Below are 21,604 nucleotides of genomic sequence, written 5' to 3' on the forward strand. Positions count from 1 at the left end.
CGCTGGGTCGGACAAATCCACATATCCACTTTGGCGCGGCCCCAAAAGTCACCATGACGATATCCCGCCAAAACCTACCAAATCAATCCATGCCGCTCGCCTCTCTGCAATTCGAAATCGTGCAATGCAACTAAAATCTGCAACAAAGATACGTTTTTGAAGAGGTCGCACTAGCAAGGTCAACAAGAAAGTCGCGAGGAGCGATCGACTGCAAAATTTGCCAGCATCAACGAGAAATATCACTCAGTAACCACCAAAAAAAGTCCCCAAGTTTGCAACATCCAGCCTAGCCTTGCTTTCAGCCACCACCATGAGCTTTGAGTAGCACACTTCGCCTACTCCGCTTTCCACAAAACGAGACAAGAGAAGAAAAAAAAACTTGCACCACAGTCCAGTCAACCACCTCTGGTCGCACCACAGCACCAGCCATATGATTGTCACACACAAAAGACACCACAACACCCGTCCCCGTTTCTAGTTTCGTGCCCACCACCACCTTTCTCTTGCCGTATTGTGTTGTGCAACCCAACATGTCCCCATCACCGTAACACCCCACCTTGCCCCTGAGCATGAACATCAACATCAACATCAACATCAACATTGAACTTGGGGACACCAAACACCGCTCCTCATACCACAAACCCCATCCTATCCCCCACCCAATACACTTCAACCCCCAGCCAATTTCCCCAGCACGAAAATTCCATACCCACCTATCCATCCACCCTCCAAGCGCACCAGTATGTAAACGTAAACCATAAAAATAAATCCCCTTCGATAACCCCCCATCTCACATGTATATATCTAACACATCATCATCATCACCACCCCTCCTTAACAACCACAGTCCACACCTGCCTTTATCATCCCAAGAAAACTCCCCACTCTACAGGCCCCAGAGCCAAATATCACAATCACCAATATACAATCACACCCGCTCTCCCGCGCCCTCCCTCCCCCCCCTGTGACCTTGTCCCACGCGCGCAGGCGCACCGGGTAGCTAGGCCGTATGTTCTAGAAGATGGAATCTCAGCCTGAGTTGGACAGTGTGGTACGTGTGGATATTGACTTTATCGGACCACTACCACTGGGAGTGTTCGGAGTGCGTTGAGCTTTCTTGCCGAGGGGGTGTGGTGCCGGGACGCGGGGTGAGGAATGCTGGGGAGAGGGAGAGGGATGATGGAGGTATGGGATGGGATGGTCTACCCTGTAGCTGTGTTGAGTGTGGGTGGAAGGTAGCTAGGGGGTTGGGCAGGGGAATTATGAAGGAGATATTTCACCGTGAAAAGTGGGTGTGGATTGCGTTTTGGATTTGGAGTAGAACTGGCATTAGGACTACTACTATCAAGCCGGTTCTCTATTCCTTGCATTCATCCACTCCCTTCTGACCGTGTCACCACATTCACATTCACATCCACATCCACAGCTAGGCCCTTCCCCCCCACCCTTGAAATACCCCCAACGCATGGAGTACAACCCTACATCCATCTCCCTCTCACACATCTCCTCCAAAACACCGCACTATCTGCATTTACAAAAAAACCCGCTCACATATCAATTTCGCACTTTTTCCTTGCTTGAGAAAGAACAAGAAAGAACAACAACAAGGTCAAAGGATAATCGGGGCGATTCTACAGACACAGACACAAAGAAACAGGCAAAAGTGGGAAAGACTACAAATGTACAACACCCTTACCCGAGGCCTCTTCTCCACCTTCCCTTCCTCCCCTCTCCGCCCCCCGGGATACCACAACTCATATGCATGCACACTATTAAATTCTCAATTCCATCTGCTCGGCCCCAAACGTCGTATTCAGCGCGCCGTGATTTCGCTTCTCCTCGAGCAGGGCTTTGTACTACAAAACACACAGACAAACAAAAAGTTAGCCAGCAAATTCAAAACCACACGATTGCACAGGAAAGTTTCAAAATATTTTGAGAAGGGGGAGAGGGGAGAGGAGTTGGATTTTCAAAAAAAACTCCACAAAAAGACATACCTTAAACCCAAAATTCAGCACAAGGGCCACACCCAAGCCCACACAAACCACCAGCGGTCCAGTAATGGCATCAAAGTCCCTCCCGCTTCTCTCGCGGATCAAGCGTTCGCGGTACATGTAGATGCCGTAGCCCCAGGCGAGGGTAAACGCTGCAACGCACGTGTACACCACGGCCAGCGCTCTGGCGATGTCGTTGCCCTCCCCGGCCGCATTGTACAGGCCAAGGGAAAGCGAGGCCAGGAGCACGGAGACATGCTGCCATTTGATAAAGGTACGCTGGTTCGCGAGCCAGACCTTGGGTTCGACGCGGACGGCGCCTTGGTCCTTAATCCAGACGCCGGGGTCGCGGATGCCCGGGGGTAAGTTGGTGCGGTTTGGCGTGAGGCCATTGCGGGCCTGTTTGCGGGCATATTTGGAGGTGGAGAAGCCGGGGAAGAGGGAGGCGAAGCCGCTGCTCCTGATACTCTTGGTCAAGGGCTGGGTGTCGTCTTCGTCAGAGTCCACTTCCTCGTTGACACGACCCGTGTTGTTTTCTTGCTGGAATTGGCCGGATAGATGCGAGCCGATGGTTGGTAGCGGAGGCTTGACAACAGGCATCGAGTGGGCCGCTGCGCTTGCGGATTTTGGGCCTGAGCGAGCACCAGCGGGGGAGCCGACGGGCGAGACGATAGAGGCACGGTAGCTGGGGCTGGCACGCGCGCCAAAGAGGGAGCCTACAGCAAAGTCGTCTTCGGCGGCCTTGCGCTTCCTTTCTTGCTCGTTGTCAAAGGCTTCCTCGGGCGCTTTGCGGATGTCGTTGTCGACTTCACTGAGCCAGAAGGGGAACGTATTTACATTGTCTTCAAAGAGCTTGGCGACCCCGTGCACAAACTTGGAGAAGCGTGGTGACTCTTTGACGAGGTGAGAGTTCATGAGGTCTTCGATCCATTCGTACTTCTTGAGGCCCTTGACTTTGATCTCGAGCAGCGCGTAGGGAAACTTGTGCAGCTCGCCCTTCTTGATAGCCTTGAATGGGTACTCCATGTTTGCATTGTCAATGTCGCGCCTGTGCCAGTCATCAGGCTCACGGCATGGCCGGTCGAGGTCCAGGGCATCTTCGCGGATCAGAGCCAGATTGGTGTCTAGTGAGATGCGGATGCGGTTATCACCAGGAATCTGGAAGGCTGTACGAGTGTAATTGGCGCGCAAGACGGGCTGGAGCTTCTGCGTCTTGACGAAGCCCTGAATGTCCTGGACAGCTTGTTTGAAGCTGTCAAGCTGCTTCTGGTCCTTGTTCGGCCTGTATTCCATCTTCTCGATGCTCTTCTCCATATGGTACTTGTCCTCGAGGAATGCCTGCACATATTTCGCTTTGATAGGAAACCTAATCTCTTCAGAAACGTCGCCCTCTTTGATGACCTTCTTTTCAAAGAGAATCTCGGGCTTCTCGTTCAATTGGCCATACCACCGTAGACGGAGGGACGAGGCATTGGGCTTGCCATTGACCTTGTCCGTGTACAGGGAGAAGTTGGGATTGTCAAAGTATATCGAGGTGATGGTGGGATCGCGCTGGGAGCCCTCGGCAATCTTGGAGGTCTGGGGGTTGTAGACGAGCACGGGAAGACGACGGAGGATGACGGTCTTGACTTCGAAGAGATTGTCCATGTGGACCCAGACTGTCATCTATCAGCATGTGCCATTGGCTCAAGGAAGGATGTCAATACGTACACTTGTGAGACCGGTAGCCCTCGCCATCGGTGGTGCCTTCGCCAAAGGACAAGGCATCCTTGGACTTGCCCTCGAGGCTCTGGCGCACAAACGAGTAAAGTGCCGACAGACGGTACAGCAGCGGCGAGGCGTCTTCAGTGTGTAGTGGGTGGCGGGCAATGCGGGCGTCGATGAAGGGCCGCAGGCGGTACGAGGCGCCGCGCAGCTTGTCGTGCTTCTTGGTGGCCTTGATGACGGCGGTGAAGTTGAGCCTACTAAAGCCTTCGAGCTCCTTGGTCTCCTTGGTGATGGTGTCAAGCTCGGCTAGGACTTCTTTGAGGATGCGCTGCTGCTCTGCCTGGCTGGGCTGGGGCTTCTTGGGCGCGTCGCCCGTCTGCGCAGACTTGGTCTCGCCCTCGCCTTCGCCCTTGTTGTCGCTGCCCTTGGCCTCATCGTCACCGGGCCCCTTTATGCCAATCGCCAGCGGCTCCAGCTTCTTCTCGCAGGCCGAGGTGCGGTCGCGCAGCTTCTGCGAAATGTCCTTGATGAAGTTGTGCACCTTCTCCAGCTGCACATTGGCCAGCTCGTCTACGAAGGCGCTCTCGTCGTCGGCGGTCCAGCTATCGTCGTCCTCATTGTCCTTGAGCAGCTTCTTGAGCTTGTCGTAGTCGATGTACTTGTCCTTCCAGGGCTCATACACGCTCTTGCGCAGCGTCGTACCAAACTTCATGGCCGCGTGATTCGTACCTTGGCGAGGGGAATTACGGTACTTGCAGGATGCACGGAGCTGTACTACCTACCATGAATTGCTCCCTGGAAGCAAGGCAAGCCGCCCAATATAAGAAAGCGACAGTAATCGACCGAAAAAGCTCTACTTGGTACGACTATCACCGGTTGTCGCGAAGCTTGCAATAGCTAGTGGGGATGTAGGTTCACTCTCTCTCGGCCAATGCCCAGCCAATGAACAAGCACGTGTCGTGCATACCCGTTGAGCGTCATAGCAGTGCGCTAATCTGTTTCTAGTTTAGGTTCCCTCGACAAGCGGAGCCATGGCATCGACCAGCATCATGCCTGCCCCGTCTCGCGTTGACAGGTCTCGAGTCTCTTTGATGCGCACGTGACTGTGCAGTGTGTGTAGGATGCGCACGTGACTGTACAGTGCATGTAGCACGAAGGGTGGGCTCTGCTCTCTGAAAAGAGGAAGTGCTCATGTGTTTCACAGCATTTCCCTCAAGTGCATCTTGCGCCAACATTCACCACTTCTATGGTTGACTCAACAATGCACCCCGGTGTTCAGATAGAGATGGTTCCATCCTGCAACACTTCAGTCCATTACAGGCACCAGTACTGCTCGACTGCTGTGGATTGATCCTCATGAGTCTGGACTACCAGTCATCAATGTCTGGCCCAGCCGTGGACTGAAACCCCACATCTTTCTCCAGTCATGAATCATTACATCCATGCATGCACACTCGACCGGCTTGTTGTCCCTTACAGACTACACCTTTCCCCTCAGATTTGTGGCAATGGCGAACATCAAGCCCTTTATGCCTCCCAGCCCTCTTTCCTCCAACCACCTCAATACATGAACTTTGTACCCATCCGGCCCGTCCCATTCCACGCTCATGACCCCTTCCCTCTTGAGTCGATCTAAAGTGGCCTTGTGAATAGGTCCGATGTTATGCACCACACTATTCACATCCCCGCCCCTTCGCTCCATCTCGCGCTTCTCCAGCTCATGCCACGCAGCTGCAGACAGAGAGGATAGACATGCGTTATTCGACAGCCCAAACGCCGTCTCGATCGTATACGAGCGGTCAATGGTACTCAGGTACTCGTGGAGTTGCAAGCGCAGCTCCGGCATGCAATACAGGCCTACAGACTTGCCTTCTGCAGCGACGAGAGCTTTGGACACCCAAAGCGTGTTGTAAATGTCCCGCAAACACGTGTTGAAAGTGTTTGTCACGCTTTCTGCATAGTACCGGCTCACGGGCTTCGGATGGCTATCGAACGCGTTCTTGTACGCGCCAAGGATACCACAGATGCGTGAGATTGTTGTCAGTGATTCATCTTGGGCGAGGAGGTAGATGAGATGGGGTGGAGGAAGGGTTATGGGAACAGGTGGTGGAGCGTTTGTCTTTGTTCGCGAGGATGAGGATAGAAGCTCGTAGAAGGAGAGTACGGAGGATGTAAGGGTGTTGCGAAAAGGCCGAGGTGTTGAGAGTAGTACTGAGGTCGATAGGATGGCTACATGTGATGCAAGATCACTGATGACCTGTTTAGTTGCATCGTTGCTCCTGGTCCGTTGGCTTGATACTAGGCAGACTTGATGCTGTAGTAATTTGGTGTAGAAGTCGATCACCTTGGTATATGTTGCGATGTCATGGTGGGATAGCGCCTGTTCAATGGGCGCGATATAACTTTGATAGGCGTCCTTGAATGAGATAATGGGCATATAGGACAGTAGTCCAAGGACTGCATCAACATTGTCCATGCCGTCCCATATAGATATGTATCTTTCCAGGAATGCGAGGACCGTGGGATGTAAAGTCTGCGAAACTTAGCACGTGGGGTTTCCAACGGGCGAATGTGACACCAACCTTTGAATATTGGGTATGTCTGAGGAGCCCTTGGAGCAGTTCAGAAAGATATTGTGACTCTCCATTTCCTAGTCGTGCCCCCAAGTACTGGTCTTCTAGACAAGTCGCAAGCCAAAGACTGATGCGCGCTGTCGTTATTGGAGTCGGCTTGAGGTCAACGTACTTTTGCAGAAGTGGGTCGGTGAGGAGAGAGATTAATTGACCGGGTGGTTCAATGGTGTCAAGCCGTTCTACAAAATCCTCAACATTATCGATACCTTCAAGCGTCACGGACGTCTGTCAACGCTGGTCAGATGGGTCGGCTTCAGGATGACAGGATGCACAGACCTCGGTGGTTTGATAGGTGTGCACTTCGGGGATAGCCGACGATTTGCCCCGTCTGGGGCCCTTTCGTAACACCTTAAAACCGTTATATCGATCGGCGACATTGTCATCCGCTGCAACGCTCGCCTCTTGGACTGCCGCAATTCGAGTACGCCACTCTTCATCCGGTTGCTACACGGTCAGCGGGGTTCGGAGTAGTGCAACAGATATGGGGCAGGGATGGCGCGGGAAGGTATTGGATTTGCATGTGCAGTTGCACGAGCAGACGGAAACTCACCGGAGCAAAGGACTTTCGGCTCGTGGATGTGCTTCCAAGGATTATATCGGGGTAGTAGTCCTTGTATACGCGGAGTAGACCTTGCAAGGCAGGTTCATTACCAATTCCACGAGAGATTTCGAGTCTGCATGCAGGTCAGCCGTTCGTCCTACTCTGGGAGACGGAAGTCACCCGATTTGGACCTACAGTTGTTGTATCCTGAACGGCTTGACATGCTTTCGGCGGGTTAGCAGGGACAAGAGATAGCATAGAGAAGTCCTGGTCAGGTTAGCTAGCTATGAATAGGTCAGATCTCGTCGCCATTTACCTGATGCTAATCATATCTAGCATTCCAAAAAGGACGCTGTACAGCCTCGACAGGACCCCGGGGTCTTCGATTATCTCATGGACAATGGTCAGCCATTTGACAAGGCTATCCTGAGTACCTAATGACGGTTTGCCTTTGCCCTGGCCAAGCGCGCCCACCACAGCAATGACAACATCTTTGGGTATACGCTGAGCAGGGTAAAGGTTCTTGATCAGTGTTGTCACACTGGACTGATCTAAAGTGGTCTTGACCGATACGAGCTGTACGACATCCCGAAGGGCATCTTGGTCCAGGCCATGGTCCAATGCGTGCCGGCAAACTACATCAACCAGACCAGAGACTTTGACAGACCTCGATTTAGCTGGCAATCGGGATGCTGCAGTACATTGTAAGTGTCGGCCTCGGTAGTATAGCCGCATGCATACCATACCTTCGTGCAGCAAATCTAGCGCGCTATCCAGTGCGAGTGGCTCTTCTGTCGTCTTCATCAGTCATGGCAGGCAGAGTAAGACACAGTGCAGGTATACCAGCAACAGAAGGCATCACGTTGGCAAAAGAATTATGCGCGAAACGAGATGGGTGGTCAGCCGTGACAGGACACTCAATGCGCCCGGATGGCGCGCGTTGCTCGTGTGTACGTTTGATGTCCTGAACGCGTCCCGCGTCTCCACCCCTGCCTCAGACTAGAAGGCTAAGCGAGTCATTGTCCCCTTTCCCCTCCGCCGCACTTCACACCCTTCCCCCCCCCCCCTCCACATCTTGTTCCACCTGCTGTGCTGCCGTGGAATCTTGCCATCCTAGCTTCCGCAACTGTCACAGAGGAGCCATGCTGTCTACACGGCTCACCTCTTCATGCTCCCAAGCACGCTGCCTGGCCTGGCCTCCCGCGGCTCCTTCATGCTAGTCATGCAATCCATCGGGCAGAAGTCACCCGCAGATCGCCTCGGTCACTGGAACATGCATTGCAGCTATCCACTTTTGCCACAGAGAATTCGACAATTTGTGTTACACAGAAGCATCGATTGATAGTCTACTTGATTTTCTGACTGGCCAGAGACCGGAAAGCAAGCGACAGCTCCGCAGCACGGTCTGCAGCGCTATCTCGAAACGTTTTGTGCGCCGCGCTCCATGCACCTCACGAACGATGGGGTACATACGGCGGGCAGTCGTTTGTGATATTGCTGCGGCTACTGACAGGCCGTCGAGGTTTGAGTGGTTCAGATCTATGCGCTCCATGGCCCCATTCGGCCCGGTCCAGAGAGCCCTTCATCTGAGGCGACTACCTAGTCCTGAAAGATATCAGTAGACGAGTCTTCCCAGTACCCATCCTACTCCTGCTGACCGTTTATTCGCTCACCTCGAAACTATATCGAGCAATCGGAGTACTACGGGTATCGCCCCTAGTAGCAACTTCCCTTCAAATGGCCATGGCTGACGCTGCCTGCTCCTACCCGAGCCCCGTATGTCCCTGTGACATGCAAAGCTGATGTCGTCACCTCAAATAGCAACTGCAACACCCGCCTTACCAGAGTCTGACATTGCCTGGCCTGCATAACGGGCCTCTTCTCAATCAAGCCATCTCCTGTGGAGTCGAGCCTTGGGAACCACCTGCGTGCGTTATATTATATACCAGATCTTGTATGAGTATTTCCGTCTTCAATGTTGCACAACTCTAGCATCGAGGATGATAATGCGAGCATGAACTTCTGGAAACGTTGGCTGACAGGATTTAGGAGATTCAGGCACCATCAGCAGGTCACGGTCCACGCCGCGCCTTGTCAAGCCCCTATATCAACCTCGTTCTCAGAGACACCAGATTTGCCGTTGATTCATCTTCGTAACTACGGGCGTGTTTATGGTCAAGACCAAAGTATCAATTGCTATTCTCACTTCTCCTTCATTATCTCGACTGGTTTTGCCCCTTTCCTGAACAATCTGAGCTCGCCCGCTTCCATCACACGTTTTTCTACTTGGCGCTATCGTCGGACACATCAGTGGTGATTACTACTGAGCACATAGTGGCCTGAATCAGCTCCAGAAGAGCAAAATTCGCGAAACAAAACTCTTTCCTTTCGTACAAACCACATTCCAATCAGTCAGGGACCACACCCCGATTCAAGCATCGGACACGGATCATCCACCGGAACTGTCGCGGCGTTGGCACTCAGAACACAATCTCCGATACTGGTTTCGCCCTCGGTACCCACAATCAACGATGATGGGACGACCATGTGGCAGCACCAACGGCGCAAAGGTCCTGCGTTGTCCGCCAGAGATGCTCAGACGTCTACGGCGATTGAACGAAGCCGAGATCATCACACTTTTTACTCCCTTTGTGCCCCACCCCACCTCCACCACTCTAGCCAAAGATATGGACCCATTCGAGCCTCTTGGACGAGCCCTACCCCGAAGAGTCCGCCACGTCCCCTATCGTCTGGAAAATGGCATGACAGAGATGCACAGAGACTTCTTACCCAGCACAGGCGCCGTCATGATCGTCATCTGCGTCACCTCCAACGTGCTGCGATACAGCGCCCAGGCCTTCGAACTGCAGGTCCGATTTGCAAGAGATGTGGCAAAGCAGATCAGCTGCGGCGACTGTCTGGCCGAAGTCCCTGTGGTGTTGTTGTTGGCGGATGATGGGCCTACGAATCAGGCGTATGCGAATGCGATGCTGGATTTTCCCGCACTTGTTGCCATTGACGATTATACGACTTCTGCCCTCACCAGTGCGGTTCATGCACTGTTTGGGACGTGATTTGGTTTGAAACCACGAGATGCGATGCAATATCGAATTGGACAATTGTGTCTCTTTTTCTATCGGTGGTCGAAACATGTCTATACACGGGCTCCGCAGCTACGAGTTGTGCAACGCAATTGCCTCATTGTTATTTTTCGCTCTGGTGAGTGTTTTTCGGAGTTGTTTCAGTGCAGTCTATATACCCTCGGAAGGTATTTGTCGTTTCGTGTTCAGATCCTCAAATTTGCTTTTCACTCTGCAAGCCTGCCCTGTCTATACTTCATCACGGTATATATCCCATAAACTTGACATTCTGTACTCATTTTACTTGACAATATCTCTCAGCAAGCCACTGCAACGTTGGCATCGAGATCTCGAAGGTCAGACTATCGAGCTGATGTTCACATTGATATGATTGATACATTGAGAAATATGATTAAAGCAATACGCACGCAGCGCTGAATCTAAGAGAGCCATTGCAAGATCTTCAAATCGTGGTAGCACTTTACGAGTAGCAAAAACATTGCAATGGCAATGCTAAAATGTGATATATACACGTAATTACTATTATCATAAACCATCCATATCCACACGCCTTGCGTCCAAAAAATATCGCGGTTCTCAAACGCCATTCCTCCTCACATAAACAACCAATCAGCCCATACCCAGCATCAACCCTCCCCCCAAAAAGCGAAGAATCCAATTCGCTCAACATTCCAGCCGTGCACACGCATTATAAACCTCTCAACAACAGCACACACCTACGGCTCCATAAATCCCCTGCCCTGCCCCGCCAACCCAGCCGCGTCTCCGGCCACGAAACCAGGCTGATTTAGCGCCCGGGCATCCATCTTCTGCGCACTACTTGACGCGAGGCTATCTTCGTTGCCCGAGAAGTAATAGGCCAGCCGGTTGGCAATAATGCTCAGATGCTCCGGGAGATATAAGCTCGCGGCGATGATGAGAAGGGAGAGCAGGAGGAAGAGTACAGAGTCTGAAGATTCCCGTTAGTGAAAAGTCACATATACATGGGCATGGATCTGTATATCCAATCGACCAATCTATCAGGGGAAGCAATCGCCTTTTCTTTCCTTGGTCTTTCCTTCCCATCCCATTCCCCCACGTCTGTTTAAAAAAGGGAATACACGTACTGAAGATGAACTTCTCCGTGGACGTCAACATGTACAGCGAAAACGTGACTTCGTACTGGTACCGCTTGCGCTGGAACCAGCGGAGCAGCGCGGCGGGATACAACATTACGGCGACGAGGAGCGCGGCGGCGGAACTGAGGATGGCGAGGGTGGCGAGGGATGTCGAATCCGGCATGGGATTGTTCGCGCTGGGAGGCGGTGGGGGGGTGTATGTGTGGTGTGGTGGGTGTGGGTTGGCGCGATGCTCGGGGTTGGAGGTTGTGAGGGTTGGAGTTGGTGGTGGAGTTGGGCGGCGGATGGGGGACGGGGGTGTACCCGATTCGGCCAGGTACGGGGGGGGATGCATGGTGCAAGGTCGAGAAGCTTCGGAGCAGGCGAGGCTTTGCTCGCTCCAAAGGAAATCCATTCCATGACGCATATCTCGAGAATCTCCAACAGCACCAAACTCCCACAAAAACACCACAACACACCCCCCAAGCAAAAAGGAAAAAGAAGAAAAAGGGAAATTCCCCCCCCCCCCCCATGCCAACCCCACGCCCCCTCCTCCCCCTCCTCACCCGCCTCACAACCACCCGCCCCCAACACACCCACCCCTTCACCACAACCCCCCACCCCCACGCCCGCCCCCTCCCCCCCCGCCGCCCAATCCCCTCCTCCGAAATCACCGAAAACTTCCTCAAAGGCTCGGGCCCCGGCGGCCAAAAAATCAACAAAACCTCGTCTGCCGTCCAGCTGATCCACCACCCCACCGGCATCGTAGTAAAGTACCAGGACACGCGCAGCCGCGAGTTGAATCGCAAGCGGGCGCGGCGGATCCTGCAGGATCGGCTGGAGGAGTTGGAGTTGGGGGAGGGGGCACGGACGAGGGTGAAGGCGCGGGAGAGGGCGCGGAAGAAGAGGAGTGCGGGGAAGAAGAAGAGGAGGAAGTATAGGGCGTTGGAGGGGGGGAGGGAGGGGATGGATGGGGAGGAGGAAGAGGAGGGAGAGGAGGGAGAGGAGGGAGAGGAGGCAGAGGAGGGAGAAGAAGAGAAAGAGGACAAGCATTGGGAAGAAGAAGAGAATAACCCAAAAGATATCAACGTCGCAGATCAACCCATCACTCAACAACCCAACCACAACCACACATCCTCCCTCGAAACCCCCCTTCCAACCCAGCCAAACCCCTCTTCAAAAAATTCCACCCGCAGAAAATCCGGTCGTTGAAGAATATCTCCCTTTACTGTCTTTACACACACACACACACACACCGTCCTATGAACCCCCGATTCCGCACTGCCTGAAACAACACACCAGCTCACAAGCACATGTGCAGATATGCGCACACGTGCATGCTGAAGAAACAGGGGAATGGGGATGAGCAAGACAGACGAGAGATTGCAAAGATAAAGTGACAAGATAACAACAACAACAACAGCAAAAAAATTGGGTATTGAATAAATATAAACGTCTGCCTGATTCTCCACTTCCATGTCCCCTGCAGTCCGCCCCCGCCCCCATGCACCAAAAAAACCCACTCAAACAGACCACCTAAAATGGCTCACTCCAACCCCCCCGTCCCCCTCCTTGCCCCATGTCCTCCCCCCGCCGCTCCACCCCCTCCATCCCCCATCCCAGTCCCATGCATCAAATCCAAATCGACACGATCGCCCGCCCCAAGCACGAACCCATACTGATCGCCTTGCGCCGCAAACGGAGCATCATCCGCCAAAACCGGTGGTTCCACGTTAAACGGCACAAAGTAGCTACTCATGGGGTCGAAGAAGGAGGTCGAAGGCCCAAGGGCAAACGTGTCGAGGTTCCAAAACGCATTGTTGAAGTCTGCGGCGGCGAGGTCGGGGAAGTGGGGGGAGAGGAGGTTTGGGTTTGGGGTGAGGTTGACGGGGACGTCCATTTGGTGGGCGTGAGAGGGATGGATCATGGTCGGGGAGAGGTTGGTGTTGAGGAGGGGGAGGGAGGGGTGGTGGGGGTGGTGGATGGAGAAGTCGGAGGGGAGGAAGGGTTGGGAGGGTGTGTGGGTGTGGGTGTGGGAGCGGGGGTGGGTGTAGAGGGAGGAGGGGTCGTAGCCTGCGGCGATGGCGGCTTCGATTGCGTCGCGCGAGGCCATGTTGATGGTGTTTTGCTGTTGTTGCTGTTGCTGTTGCTGCTGCCGTTGTTGGTGGTGAAGGAGGAGGGAGGAGTGAAGGGATTGGGCTTGGCCCGGGGGTCGTTGGAGATGGAGAGAGTCTGCGTGCAGAGGGTTGAGGTCGGCCTTGGACACGGATTTAGACTTGTTCTTCCTGGCTTGTTTGCGCGCCTGATCCGTCTTGGAAGGCGGTGACAGGGACGCGAAGAATTCTTCGACGCTCTGCAAATCGCTCTTTTGTCCCAGTACAGCATCGGTACCCGGCTCATTGGCATTGGATTCTGCCGCGTCCTCGTAGTCTGTCTTGGAGACACCATGTGGGTACCGGTCAAACCAATCTCCATACTGGAAAATGCTACCCTTTTTCTTGTCGTTTGGCGCAACCGGGCCCTTCAACTGCGCATCGGCGTGCTGCCGATACAACTCCTTTAGGTTCTCGGCAATGTAGTGAAACATGCCCCAGTACTTCTTCATCTTGGTCAGATACTTGACGTTGTACGCAAGGTACTTTTTCGACTGCGCCTCGAGCTTCGGGTTCTTTGAAAACAAGCCATGGACATGGACTGTGGACGAGAAGAAGGCCGAGTAGCCGGCAAACGGGGCCACCACATTGTGGTCCATGGCCTCGTTGATCAAAATGGAAATCTGATTCGCCGCATCTAGTGCCGCGCGCGCAGACTCTGTGAGGAAATCGTGTGGCATGTCTTTTGGTGGTCTGCTCCCGGCTGTCGAAGGCAAGGCAAAGCGATGCATGAACAGCATAGTCTGCTGCCACAAAATGTGCAAGTAGAGAAATGAATTGGCAGTCTTCCCAATCGCATGGCTCTTCAGGTTCTCCGGTGTGTAAATGAGCATCTCCGGCAACGAGGCCTTGAACTCTCTCGCCTCTTGCTTGATCTTGTGGTACGTCGACTCGGACGACCACATGGGCTCCGCCTCCCTCTCCTTGCCGCCCAGATTCATGTATTTGATGAGCTTGCCCCAGATACACACCAGCCGAATGGTGTAGGCCGAAACACCCATGTTCTCGCGTGCATCCGCTAGTTGGCCACCATCCGGGGGGACCGGATTGGGTACTTTTCCTTCTAGGTTTTCTGTCGGCGCTTGTATGTCGTGTATGTAGAGGTGTTCTTTGATGGGTAATTGTACTTCAATGTACTGCTCATGCACGAAGAGCGGGCGATCTGTGCCAGAGGAATTGAAGCGGTCCATGAGGAAGCATGACCACATGGTCCGCCGCCGTATCTCCCGGTCTGTCGCACTCAGTGGCTTCTTGTCCGCATCGCTGACGAGCGGGTCGTATTCGTTTTCCTTGTGTAGTTGCAAGGCATATGCCATTCTCTGCGCCATGCCGCCAAACATCCAGCTGCGTCCACCCTGGCAGGTTCCGAATTCATGGAGGCCGAGGAGGAGATAGACAATCAAAATGGTGATGTTGGGCGTGTCGTATCGTTTGAGGGCAATCTCGCGTGCGCGTGCTGCCCAGTCGTCTCCGCGTAAAAAGCATGGCTCGGACCGTAGCTGGGGATGTGTGGAGAAGCGTGCGGAAATGCCACACATGGCCAGGATGAGGACTGGAGGCACTTTGCCCGCGGCCAATTTCCTCATAAAACTCGGCTTATGGAGCAGCGGATAGCTTTGGCCGTAGACGTAGTCAAAGTAGACCTCGGCCAAATGTTCCTGCATCTCCTTGGACGGCAAGCTCTCCGCCCCTTCTGTGAGCAACTTGCTGTCTTCCGACTCCTTGCCGCGGGACGCCCGACCGGCTGCATCAGGATCCAAGGCTTTGGACTTCGACCACTCCTCGAGCTCGTTTCCAAACGCCTCCTCGGCGGGGCGTTTCCTCGTCGTCGGCGTCTTGGGTGGCGCGCCCGGAAGGGGAGGCTTGACGACGGATCTCCCGACATTCGCGACCGACGGCAGGCTCTCCTTTGGTATCAGCTTGATGACACGGTCCTCCATGCGCTTCAGTCGCTTGTCCAACATGGCCATGTAGTCTGTCCGCGGCGCCGCCTTCCTCGTGGTGACCTTGTAGACGCAGGGAATGCGACTTCGCAGGCAGTGCTTGCACGCCGGCTTCTCGCCCGAGCAGCGAATCTTCTTCCTTCGACAGGCGATGCAGGCGAGGGGGAGGCGCTTCCGCTCCTTGCCCGCCTTGGTCTTCATTTCGCTCCATTGCGGGGTATCCTGCGAGTCGTCCTTGCTCCTCCTCGACGTGGTCGAGTGGTTGCCGTCATTGTCGTGGAGTTTGGTGGCGAGCGCATCGCCAAGGGAGAGCGACCGGAGTGCGTGGGCGCCGTCTGGGCTGGTGTTGTGGCCATTCTGCATTGGACTGCCGCCACTGATGCTCATCCGGTGTGGGTGTACACTGCCACCAACACCGCTCATGTTGCCCTCACTCATTCCGCCCACACTTCCTGGCGCATTCGCATACTCGTTCTCCCTCTTGGGCTGGACACCATCGAAGCTGCCGCCAAAAGCCGAGGCTGGAGCGAAAGCCATGTCGAAGTCGGGAAACGCTGAAGCCATGTTGGCTGGACTGGCGCCGATGGGGTCGCTGGGCGAGGCTCGCAATTCGGGCAGGCCGTATTCGTTGAGTAGGAGGGCGTCGTCGTGCTCAAAAGGTGGGTGCGAGTGCGAGTGGGTGTGCGTAGGCGTGGGCGTGTGCGTGTGCGTGGACGTGGGCGTGGGCGTGGCCATGGTGCCTGCGGTTGCGGTTGCGGTTGCGGTTGCGCCGGAGTCGGCCATTCCCTCCTCCTCCCAGCGTCCAGACGGGCTGTGTGCCTGGCTGGCTGGCTGCCTGTCTGTCTACCTACCCAGCGAACTTTTTTCTTATTTTATTTTTTGCGGATCACAATGGGCGCAGGCTACCACGAGTCGCAGCGCGCTTGGTCAGCTCGGAGGCTGTAACGTCACACTCGGTCGTTTTCCTCATGCAAGGACAGCAGCAGTTTGAATTGGATCGGGACACAGTCAGAACAGCATTTGGGCAGACTAGGATGAGGTGCACGCCCGTTGTGCGGGTTGCGTTGCGTTGCGTTGCGTTGGGTTCGGAGGCGCGCCAGCCGAGGTTGGGTAGCGCAGTCAGGTGATTTAGATGAGAGTGAAAGTGGGTAGGACCGTAGGATTGACTGGGGGGTTGTATGACTGTGTGTGTGTGTGTGTGTGTATGAGAGTGAGAGAGAGAGAGAGAGAGAGAGTGTGTGTGTGTGTGGATCTTGTCGGGTACCGATTACAGCATCTACATTACAATTTACTAGATAGAGTGCCTGGCATACACAGTAGCGACCGACAATCCATGCCCAGCTCCGACCTTCTCCACGGCCTTTCTCGAACCCAGTGGGGCGCTATTAGAGCCCTCGCTGTCCTTGCTGCAACACCACTGGCCCCGGTCGCCGACAAGAGACAGTCGATGTGGGGAAAGCAGGCCAGGAGCAGAGAGGAAGCGTGGAATTGTCAGCTGTTGTTCCCAACCTCAACCTCCACCCACCGGATCGAGGCAAGGAAGCGGCCAGCAGCGGGGAGTCTAGACACCACTAGGTCGGCCGTGGTCAGCGCGCGAGCAGGTGTCAAACCGTGGCGGCCGGGCGGTGCTGTGGACGGGATGGCTCCTCTGGCAGCATCTACGGTACCCTCATCACCCAACAAAGAACCGCCGAAGGACATGACAGCCTAAATGTAAAAGGATTGCCAACGTCCCTCTGCTTCTTCACAAGAGCCTTTGCGTGCATGCCCTACCCCCAACCCGCTCGACTATTCATGCCATGGCTTGCTCGCTACAGCACGAGCATGCACCACCCACCCTCTTGTCACCTATGCTCTCTCGTCAGTACCGGTTACTGCCTCGTGTGTCTCGCGCATTTCCCCCACAAAAGGGCTGGCAATCTGCTTGGGACAAGTTGGGGACAAGGGGGGTCGCCTATCCTAGACGAAACCAAGGCCGATGATTCAAGCATCACAAAGCAGAAAACAAGAACAAAACCAACAACAACGGGCCCCTTGTGGCATGCATCCATTCGTCTGATGCTTAGCCATGATCGCTGCATGGGTTCTGGTTTGGGGGTTACGGGTACGGGTACGGTAGGCAGGATAGACTACTACTTTGGGAAGAGAGAAGAACTCCTGCCGCCCTTCTCCACCTACAACACGTCCTCCCTACTATATCCTTCTATTCTCCTCCCCTCCCTCCCATCCTCCTACCTACCCGCAACCCCCAACACACGCACCCAATCTCCACCGCCCTCACATCTCCCAACCCCCAATTCTCCCGCGCAACCGGCGGTGGGCGCCGATCGTCGCGCCGATCCATGCGCGCCGAGATACGACATGGGCTTGCCATGACCATGCCGGGCTGGCTTGGTACGGGGGGAAGGGGGATGTATGGTACATGTGGCATGTACAACACTGGTGTCTGACCGTGCTATGCTGAGTCTACGTTTCAGACTACAGATACGAGTTGTGGCTTGCCCTTGGAAATCTGCTTGGGACCTTGCAATACGAGGCGAGGAGATGGGGGGTGGGTGCGTAGGTAGGTAGGTTGGTAGGGTTAGACGGTGCACTGTGCACTACTGCTAGTGTAGGTACAAGAGGTATCCCAGTGCTGGAAACATGTATTCCACATTCCACCCAAGTCGTCCATATTTCGCGCCTGTGTACTATCGGCTTTGCTTTATGCGGTAGGGTGTAGAAATTGAGTACATCCATGCTTGCTGTGCACATGATACACAGTATCCAATCCTGCAACCCAAAACAAACACCTGCCCAGACTGCCGCACAAAATCCACCCAGACATCTCCACCACTCTCCTCGACTACACTGCTACATTCCCGCCCCAGAGTATCGTGAATCTCGCCCTCAGAGCAGTGTCTCGCGTGTACCTACACCTTACCTACCCATCACAATCCACTATCCAAAGTATAAACACCCACCTCACCATACCCAATCCTCCCCTCCCCTCCCTCTTCCCATTCCCCCCCCCCCACACCCAAACTCTGCCATCTACAATCCACAATCTACAATCTCCCATCTCCCATTTAGCCAGAATAAACCCCCCCGCCCCCCTTCCCTGTCCCATACAACACCGCCACTTATCCATCTACCCATCCGCCATCCTATCCCGCTCGTCCGTACCTCGAATCTACACACGCAATATCCGCCAAATGACACCCACCTTACAACTGTACAATACACCCCAACCCATGCACGCCCTTTATATGCAGTGTAACCTCCCAACCCCGACCTGATCTAGTAAAATAAACCCCCCCTCCCCCCCGTCTCCTCTTTTCCATGGATTTGCGTAATGGGATGACCTGTTTTCGGTGTGGTTGTGATGGCGATGGTGGGGAATGAGGGTCATGTATTTCCATTTCCATTTCCATGTCGCACGCTCCCCAAAGGAAAATATATAGTGAGAACCAAAAACACTCAGGTGATTATCCCTTCACTCATGTGATGCACAAACTAATCCAACGCACCTCCACCTCCATCAGCCCGCTATCCCCCACTCCTTCCCTCGTCCCCCTACCTCCATGTCATCCAACTACCCTCTACTCCATACCCGCCCCCGCCCTGACATCCTCATCCTCTTGCCCCGCAGCTTCATCCATAACCTTTGGGTATATCGCATAATACCAGTACGGACTAGAGCAGGCGTCAGTAAGAGCACCGAGTACCCGGGCAGAAAGGGTGTGGAAAAGAAACATGGTGTCTGAGATCGATAGAAACGTACTTGTACTTTCCGTACCCCGATTCCTTCTGATCCGCTTCCACCGCTTCATCCCTAGCCTCGACCGTCTTCTTACCAGGCAGCATGCTCATCACATGGCGCTTCACCTTCTCCATGTCCTGCGCATACGTCTCGTGGGCTACGAGCATGGCTTCGGCGCGGCGGAGGTGTGCTTCTGTGAATTTGTTAAACGTCTGTGTGCTGGAAAAGGGGGAGTGTTGCAGAGTCATGTATCGACATACCCGTTTGCATTCTCGCGGCTTCGGCATCGGCGGCCCCGGGATATACACCGTAGGCTGTGTAGGGGCGGTAGGAGCTATATCCTCCGCCCGTGGCATCTGTGCCCTTTTCGGTGGGCGCAGCGGCAGCAAAGGCCACGAGGGTGGCGAGAGTGAAGGCGAAACGCATGGCTGAGATGTCGTGTTGCTTGCGAGTGCAGAGGTAAGAACTGAACCGAGGTGGGATTCGATGGCTGTGAAGAGATTGGGGCTGTGGTCAAGGGCTGTTGTGGTTCATGATCCTTCTGTCCTTTTGTAAGGACTTTGGACTCTGTTTCCATAGAGCATCACAATAGTCATACCGATCATGATTCAAGGTGAGCGCGCCAGTGAGTGTTACCCGTGTGTCAATGTGCAAAAATTGATGGTGTTGATATGCTGTGTTCCCCATACGAATCCAGACATTTTACTGGTCTTGCTGGAAAATGAGACTAACAGCCAATGATGGTCATCAAGGGTTTCCTTTTTGATAGAACGGTGTTCCCACTCCAATGGAAAGCAACGCGCATGTCAATTCGTACAAGATGGACTGTTTGCTTTCTGGGCTATTGGTGATTGTGTCATCAACCACGGGGTTCGGAAGGTTTCTATGGTCGATCGGACACGTCAACGGCAACTGATGTTGAGGCGGAGCATTCCACACGGAAGTGGAGGCGAGAAATTGTGATACTTTACGAGAGCATGCGCCTCAAGGCAAACAAAGATGAAAGATGGGACGATTACTTTGGCGTCCACATCATATGTGACGCATAATTGCTTAAAAGAAGAAGCTTCTTGCAGATGCATCGGTTTGATGGTGGACAAGGCTACGAGGCCAGTGCGATGTCGTTGGAAATGGCCATGAGTTGTATCAGCAGACACTTGTGCCGCCGTCGTCACGGGTGCCAGGGCACGTAGGGTGGCGATACGTAAGTTGTATAACGGCATCAGATTATTGCATTCCGTCCCCATGTATCCCTTTGGCTCGATTGCCGTCACAAGATACCGTGTGTTACGACCCACCTTGTTGTATCGAGAAACCCGTTCGTAGCGCACGTGGTACCCGTAAGATAGCCGTCACTCCAAGGTTTTTGTACAATGGATCGTGACTTTCTGTAGAGACAGACAGATTTTTCATAGCTTACGCGTGCTCCCAGCCTCGGTAGGCTCCTTTTTCCCTTTTCTGATTCTTTCTACAGCGTTGGGCATTCCTTGTTGAACTCGACTCACGATGCTCGGCATCTTCCGTACGCGTCCCAAGCACACACGTTTGCCACAACATGATTCAGAAAGTCTGGATAGCGACACGCTTCTGCCTTCGTCCTGCTCCGCGACAACCGAGGGTAATAAGTCTGAGCAGCTAGATCGATACAGTCGCGATGTTCAGATTGCGGTGAGAACGCTTGCGATATGTACTATTGTGTACCTAGGCGCGGCTTTGTGGGTAGTCTTCAGTGTTCAGAAGACTTCATTTGTAGTGGATCCTGATGCATTTTGCATGCATCATGTTTCGAGATACTGTGAGTGACACGAGACCAATTCGATCAACACATTGCTGATAGGCGTAGCACCGGTCGTCAGAGACGTCAATCCGAATTGGCACACCGAGCTGTTCAATGGTTCCTTCTTGCACGAGAATGTCTATCGACAGTCAGCGGGCCCAGAAGTTGATGCCGCATGGGAGGCTCTAGGCGTGGATTGTAAGTCTCCCCTAGCCGAAGTGCTCAAGGCTACTGACGTCTGATGGTAGATCGCAGTATAGTGATTCGATCGGAAGAGGCTGACGAAATGGGACTGCGGCGCGATCAGGTCAAGATAAGTCAAGAATATGGCGGTGGATTTCCCGCAAACGTGGAAGGACTGCACCATTTGCATTGTTTGGTGAGTATGACTGAATGAGTTGGATGAGAACGTGGTGGCTGACCGTCACAGAACCTCGTCCGTCAGGCGTTGCATTGGAACTACGACTATTATCTTGCGAAGAAAGAGGGGCCGTTCGTCAACAGCGAGTATATTATTCGTGTGCACACGACGCATTGCTTGGACATCCTAAGACAGGTGCTTATGTGCAACCCTGACGTGGGGGTACTGGGCCAGGTGTGGTGGCAGCCAGACACTGAGCCAGAGCCAATACCGTTTGTTGATTTCAACACACGCCATCGATGCCGGGACTTTGAGGCGGTTCGAGCATGGGCGGAGGCGCATCAACTGCCTCCAGAGAAGGAGGTCAATATGAGCCACTTCTACGAACAGCCCGAGGCAGGAGACGTGGTCTACACTGAGCTCCCATGAACTGGGTGAGGGGAGCTGGCTTGGGCTGGTGCTGGCTGGCTGGCTAGCTGGCTGGAGAGGACGTAAGCATCTGTGATTCTTGGAAAAAGAATCGATCGACGCCGTGTATTTACGTCATGTCTCAGG

General features: G+C 54.0%; 8 protein-coding genes across 8 annotated transcripts; 3 read left to right on the plus strand and 5 right to left on the minus strand.

The window, feature by feature from the left end:
* Positions 1-1,772: 1,772 nt before the first annotated feature.
* On the minus strand, positions 1,773-4,413 carry IAQ61_008122 (uncharacterized protein; the record flags this gene model as incomplete). The annotated part of the gene is made up of 3 exons (XM_066097854.1): positions 1,773-1,856; positions 1,998-3,652; positions 3,705-4,413. 3 exons carry the CDS (start codon positions 4,411-4,413, stop codon positions 1,773-1,775), a joined length of 2,448 nt encoding a protein of 815 aa, XP_065952351.1.
* A 768-nt stretch (positions 4,414-5,181) lies between these two features.
* IAQ61_008123 (uncharacterized protein) lies at positions 5,182-7,734 on the minus strand (the record flags this gene model as incomplete). Its single annotated transcript, XM_066097855.1, has 8 exons — positions 5,182-6,234; positions 6,284-6,559; positions 6,611-6,778; positions 6,885-7,008; positions 7,071-7,142; positions 7,192-7,567; positions 7,622-7,666; positions 7,719-7,734. 8 exons carry the CDS (start codon positions 7,732-7,734, stop codon positions 5,182-5,184), a joined length of 2,130 nt encoding a protein of 709 aa, XP_065952352.1.
* A 1,133-nt stretch (positions 7,735-8,867) lies between these two features.
* Positions 8,868-9,949, plus strand: IAQ61_008124 (uncharacterized protein; the record flags this gene model as incomplete). The annotated part of the gene is made up of 2 exons (XM_066097856.1): positions 8,868-9,188; positions 9,292-9,949. Exons 1-2 carry the CDS (start codon positions 8,890-8,892, stop codon positions 9,947-9,949), a joined length of 957 nt encoding a protein of 318 aa, XP_065952353.1. The 5' UTR covers positions 8,868-8,889.
* Positions 9,950-10,692: 743 nt separating this feature from the next.
* IAQ61_008125 (uncharacterized protein) lies at positions 10,693-11,428 on the minus strand (the record flags this gene model as incomplete). Its single annotated transcript, XM_066097857.1, has 2 exons — positions 10,693-10,925; positions 11,077-11,428. 2 exons carry the CDS (start codon positions 11,426-11,428, stop codon positions 10,693-10,695), a joined length of 585 nt encoding a protein of 194 aa, XP_065952354.1.
* A 176-nt stretch (positions 11,429-11,604) lies between these two features.
* IAQ61_008126 (uncharacterized protein) lies at positions 11,605-12,285 on the plus strand (the record flags this gene model as incomplete). Its single annotated transcript, XM_066097858.1, has 1 exon — positions 11,605-12,285. One exon carries the CDS (start codon positions 11,605-11,607, stop codon positions 12,283-12,285), a length of 681 nt encoding a protein of 226 aa, XP_065952355.1.
* A 334-nt stretch (positions 12,286-12,619) lies between these two features.
* On the minus strand, positions 12,620-16,876 carry IAQ61_008127 (uncharacterized protein; the record flags this gene model as incomplete). The annotated part of the gene is made up of 3 exons (XM_066097859.1): positions 12,620-16,012; positions 16,123-16,198; positions 16,695-16,876. Coding segments are annotated over 3 exons (3,651 nt in total), but the record flags the coding sequence as incomplete, so codon positions are not given.
* A 1,851-nt stretch (positions 16,877-18,727) lies between these two features.
* On the minus strand, positions 18,728-19,337 carry IAQ61_008128 (uncharacterized protein; the record flags this gene model as incomplete). The annotated part of the gene is made up of 3 exons (XM_066097860.1): positions 18,728-18,844; positions 18,933-19,104; positions 19,172-19,337. 3 exons carry the CDS (start codon positions 19,335-19,337, stop codon positions 18,751-18,753), a joined length of 432 nt encoding a protein of 143 aa, XP_065952357.1. The 3' UTR covers positions 18,728-18,750.
* Positions 19,338-20,417: 1,080 nt separating this feature from the next.
* IAQ61_008129 (uncharacterized protein) lies at positions 20,418-21,478 on the plus strand (the record flags this gene model as incomplete). Its single annotated transcript, XM_066097861.1, has 4 exons — positions 20,418-20,706; positions 20,755-20,886; positions 20,937-21,067; positions 21,119-21,478. The coding sequence occupies 4 exons, from the start codon at positions 20,418-20,420 to the stop codon at positions 21,476-21,478; spliced, it is 912 nt and encodes a 303-aa protein (XP_065952358.1).
* Between the last annotated feature and the right edge of the window lie 126 nt (positions 21,479-21,604).

Source organism: Plenodomus lingam (genome assembly GCF_022343315.1).
Source record: "Plenodomus lingam strain CAN1 chromosome Unknown contig_3, whole genome shotgun sequence".
Taxonomy (NCBI): Eukaryota; Fungi; Ascomycota; class Dothideomycetes; order Pleosporales; family Leptosphaeriaceae; genus Plenodomus; species Plenodomus lingam.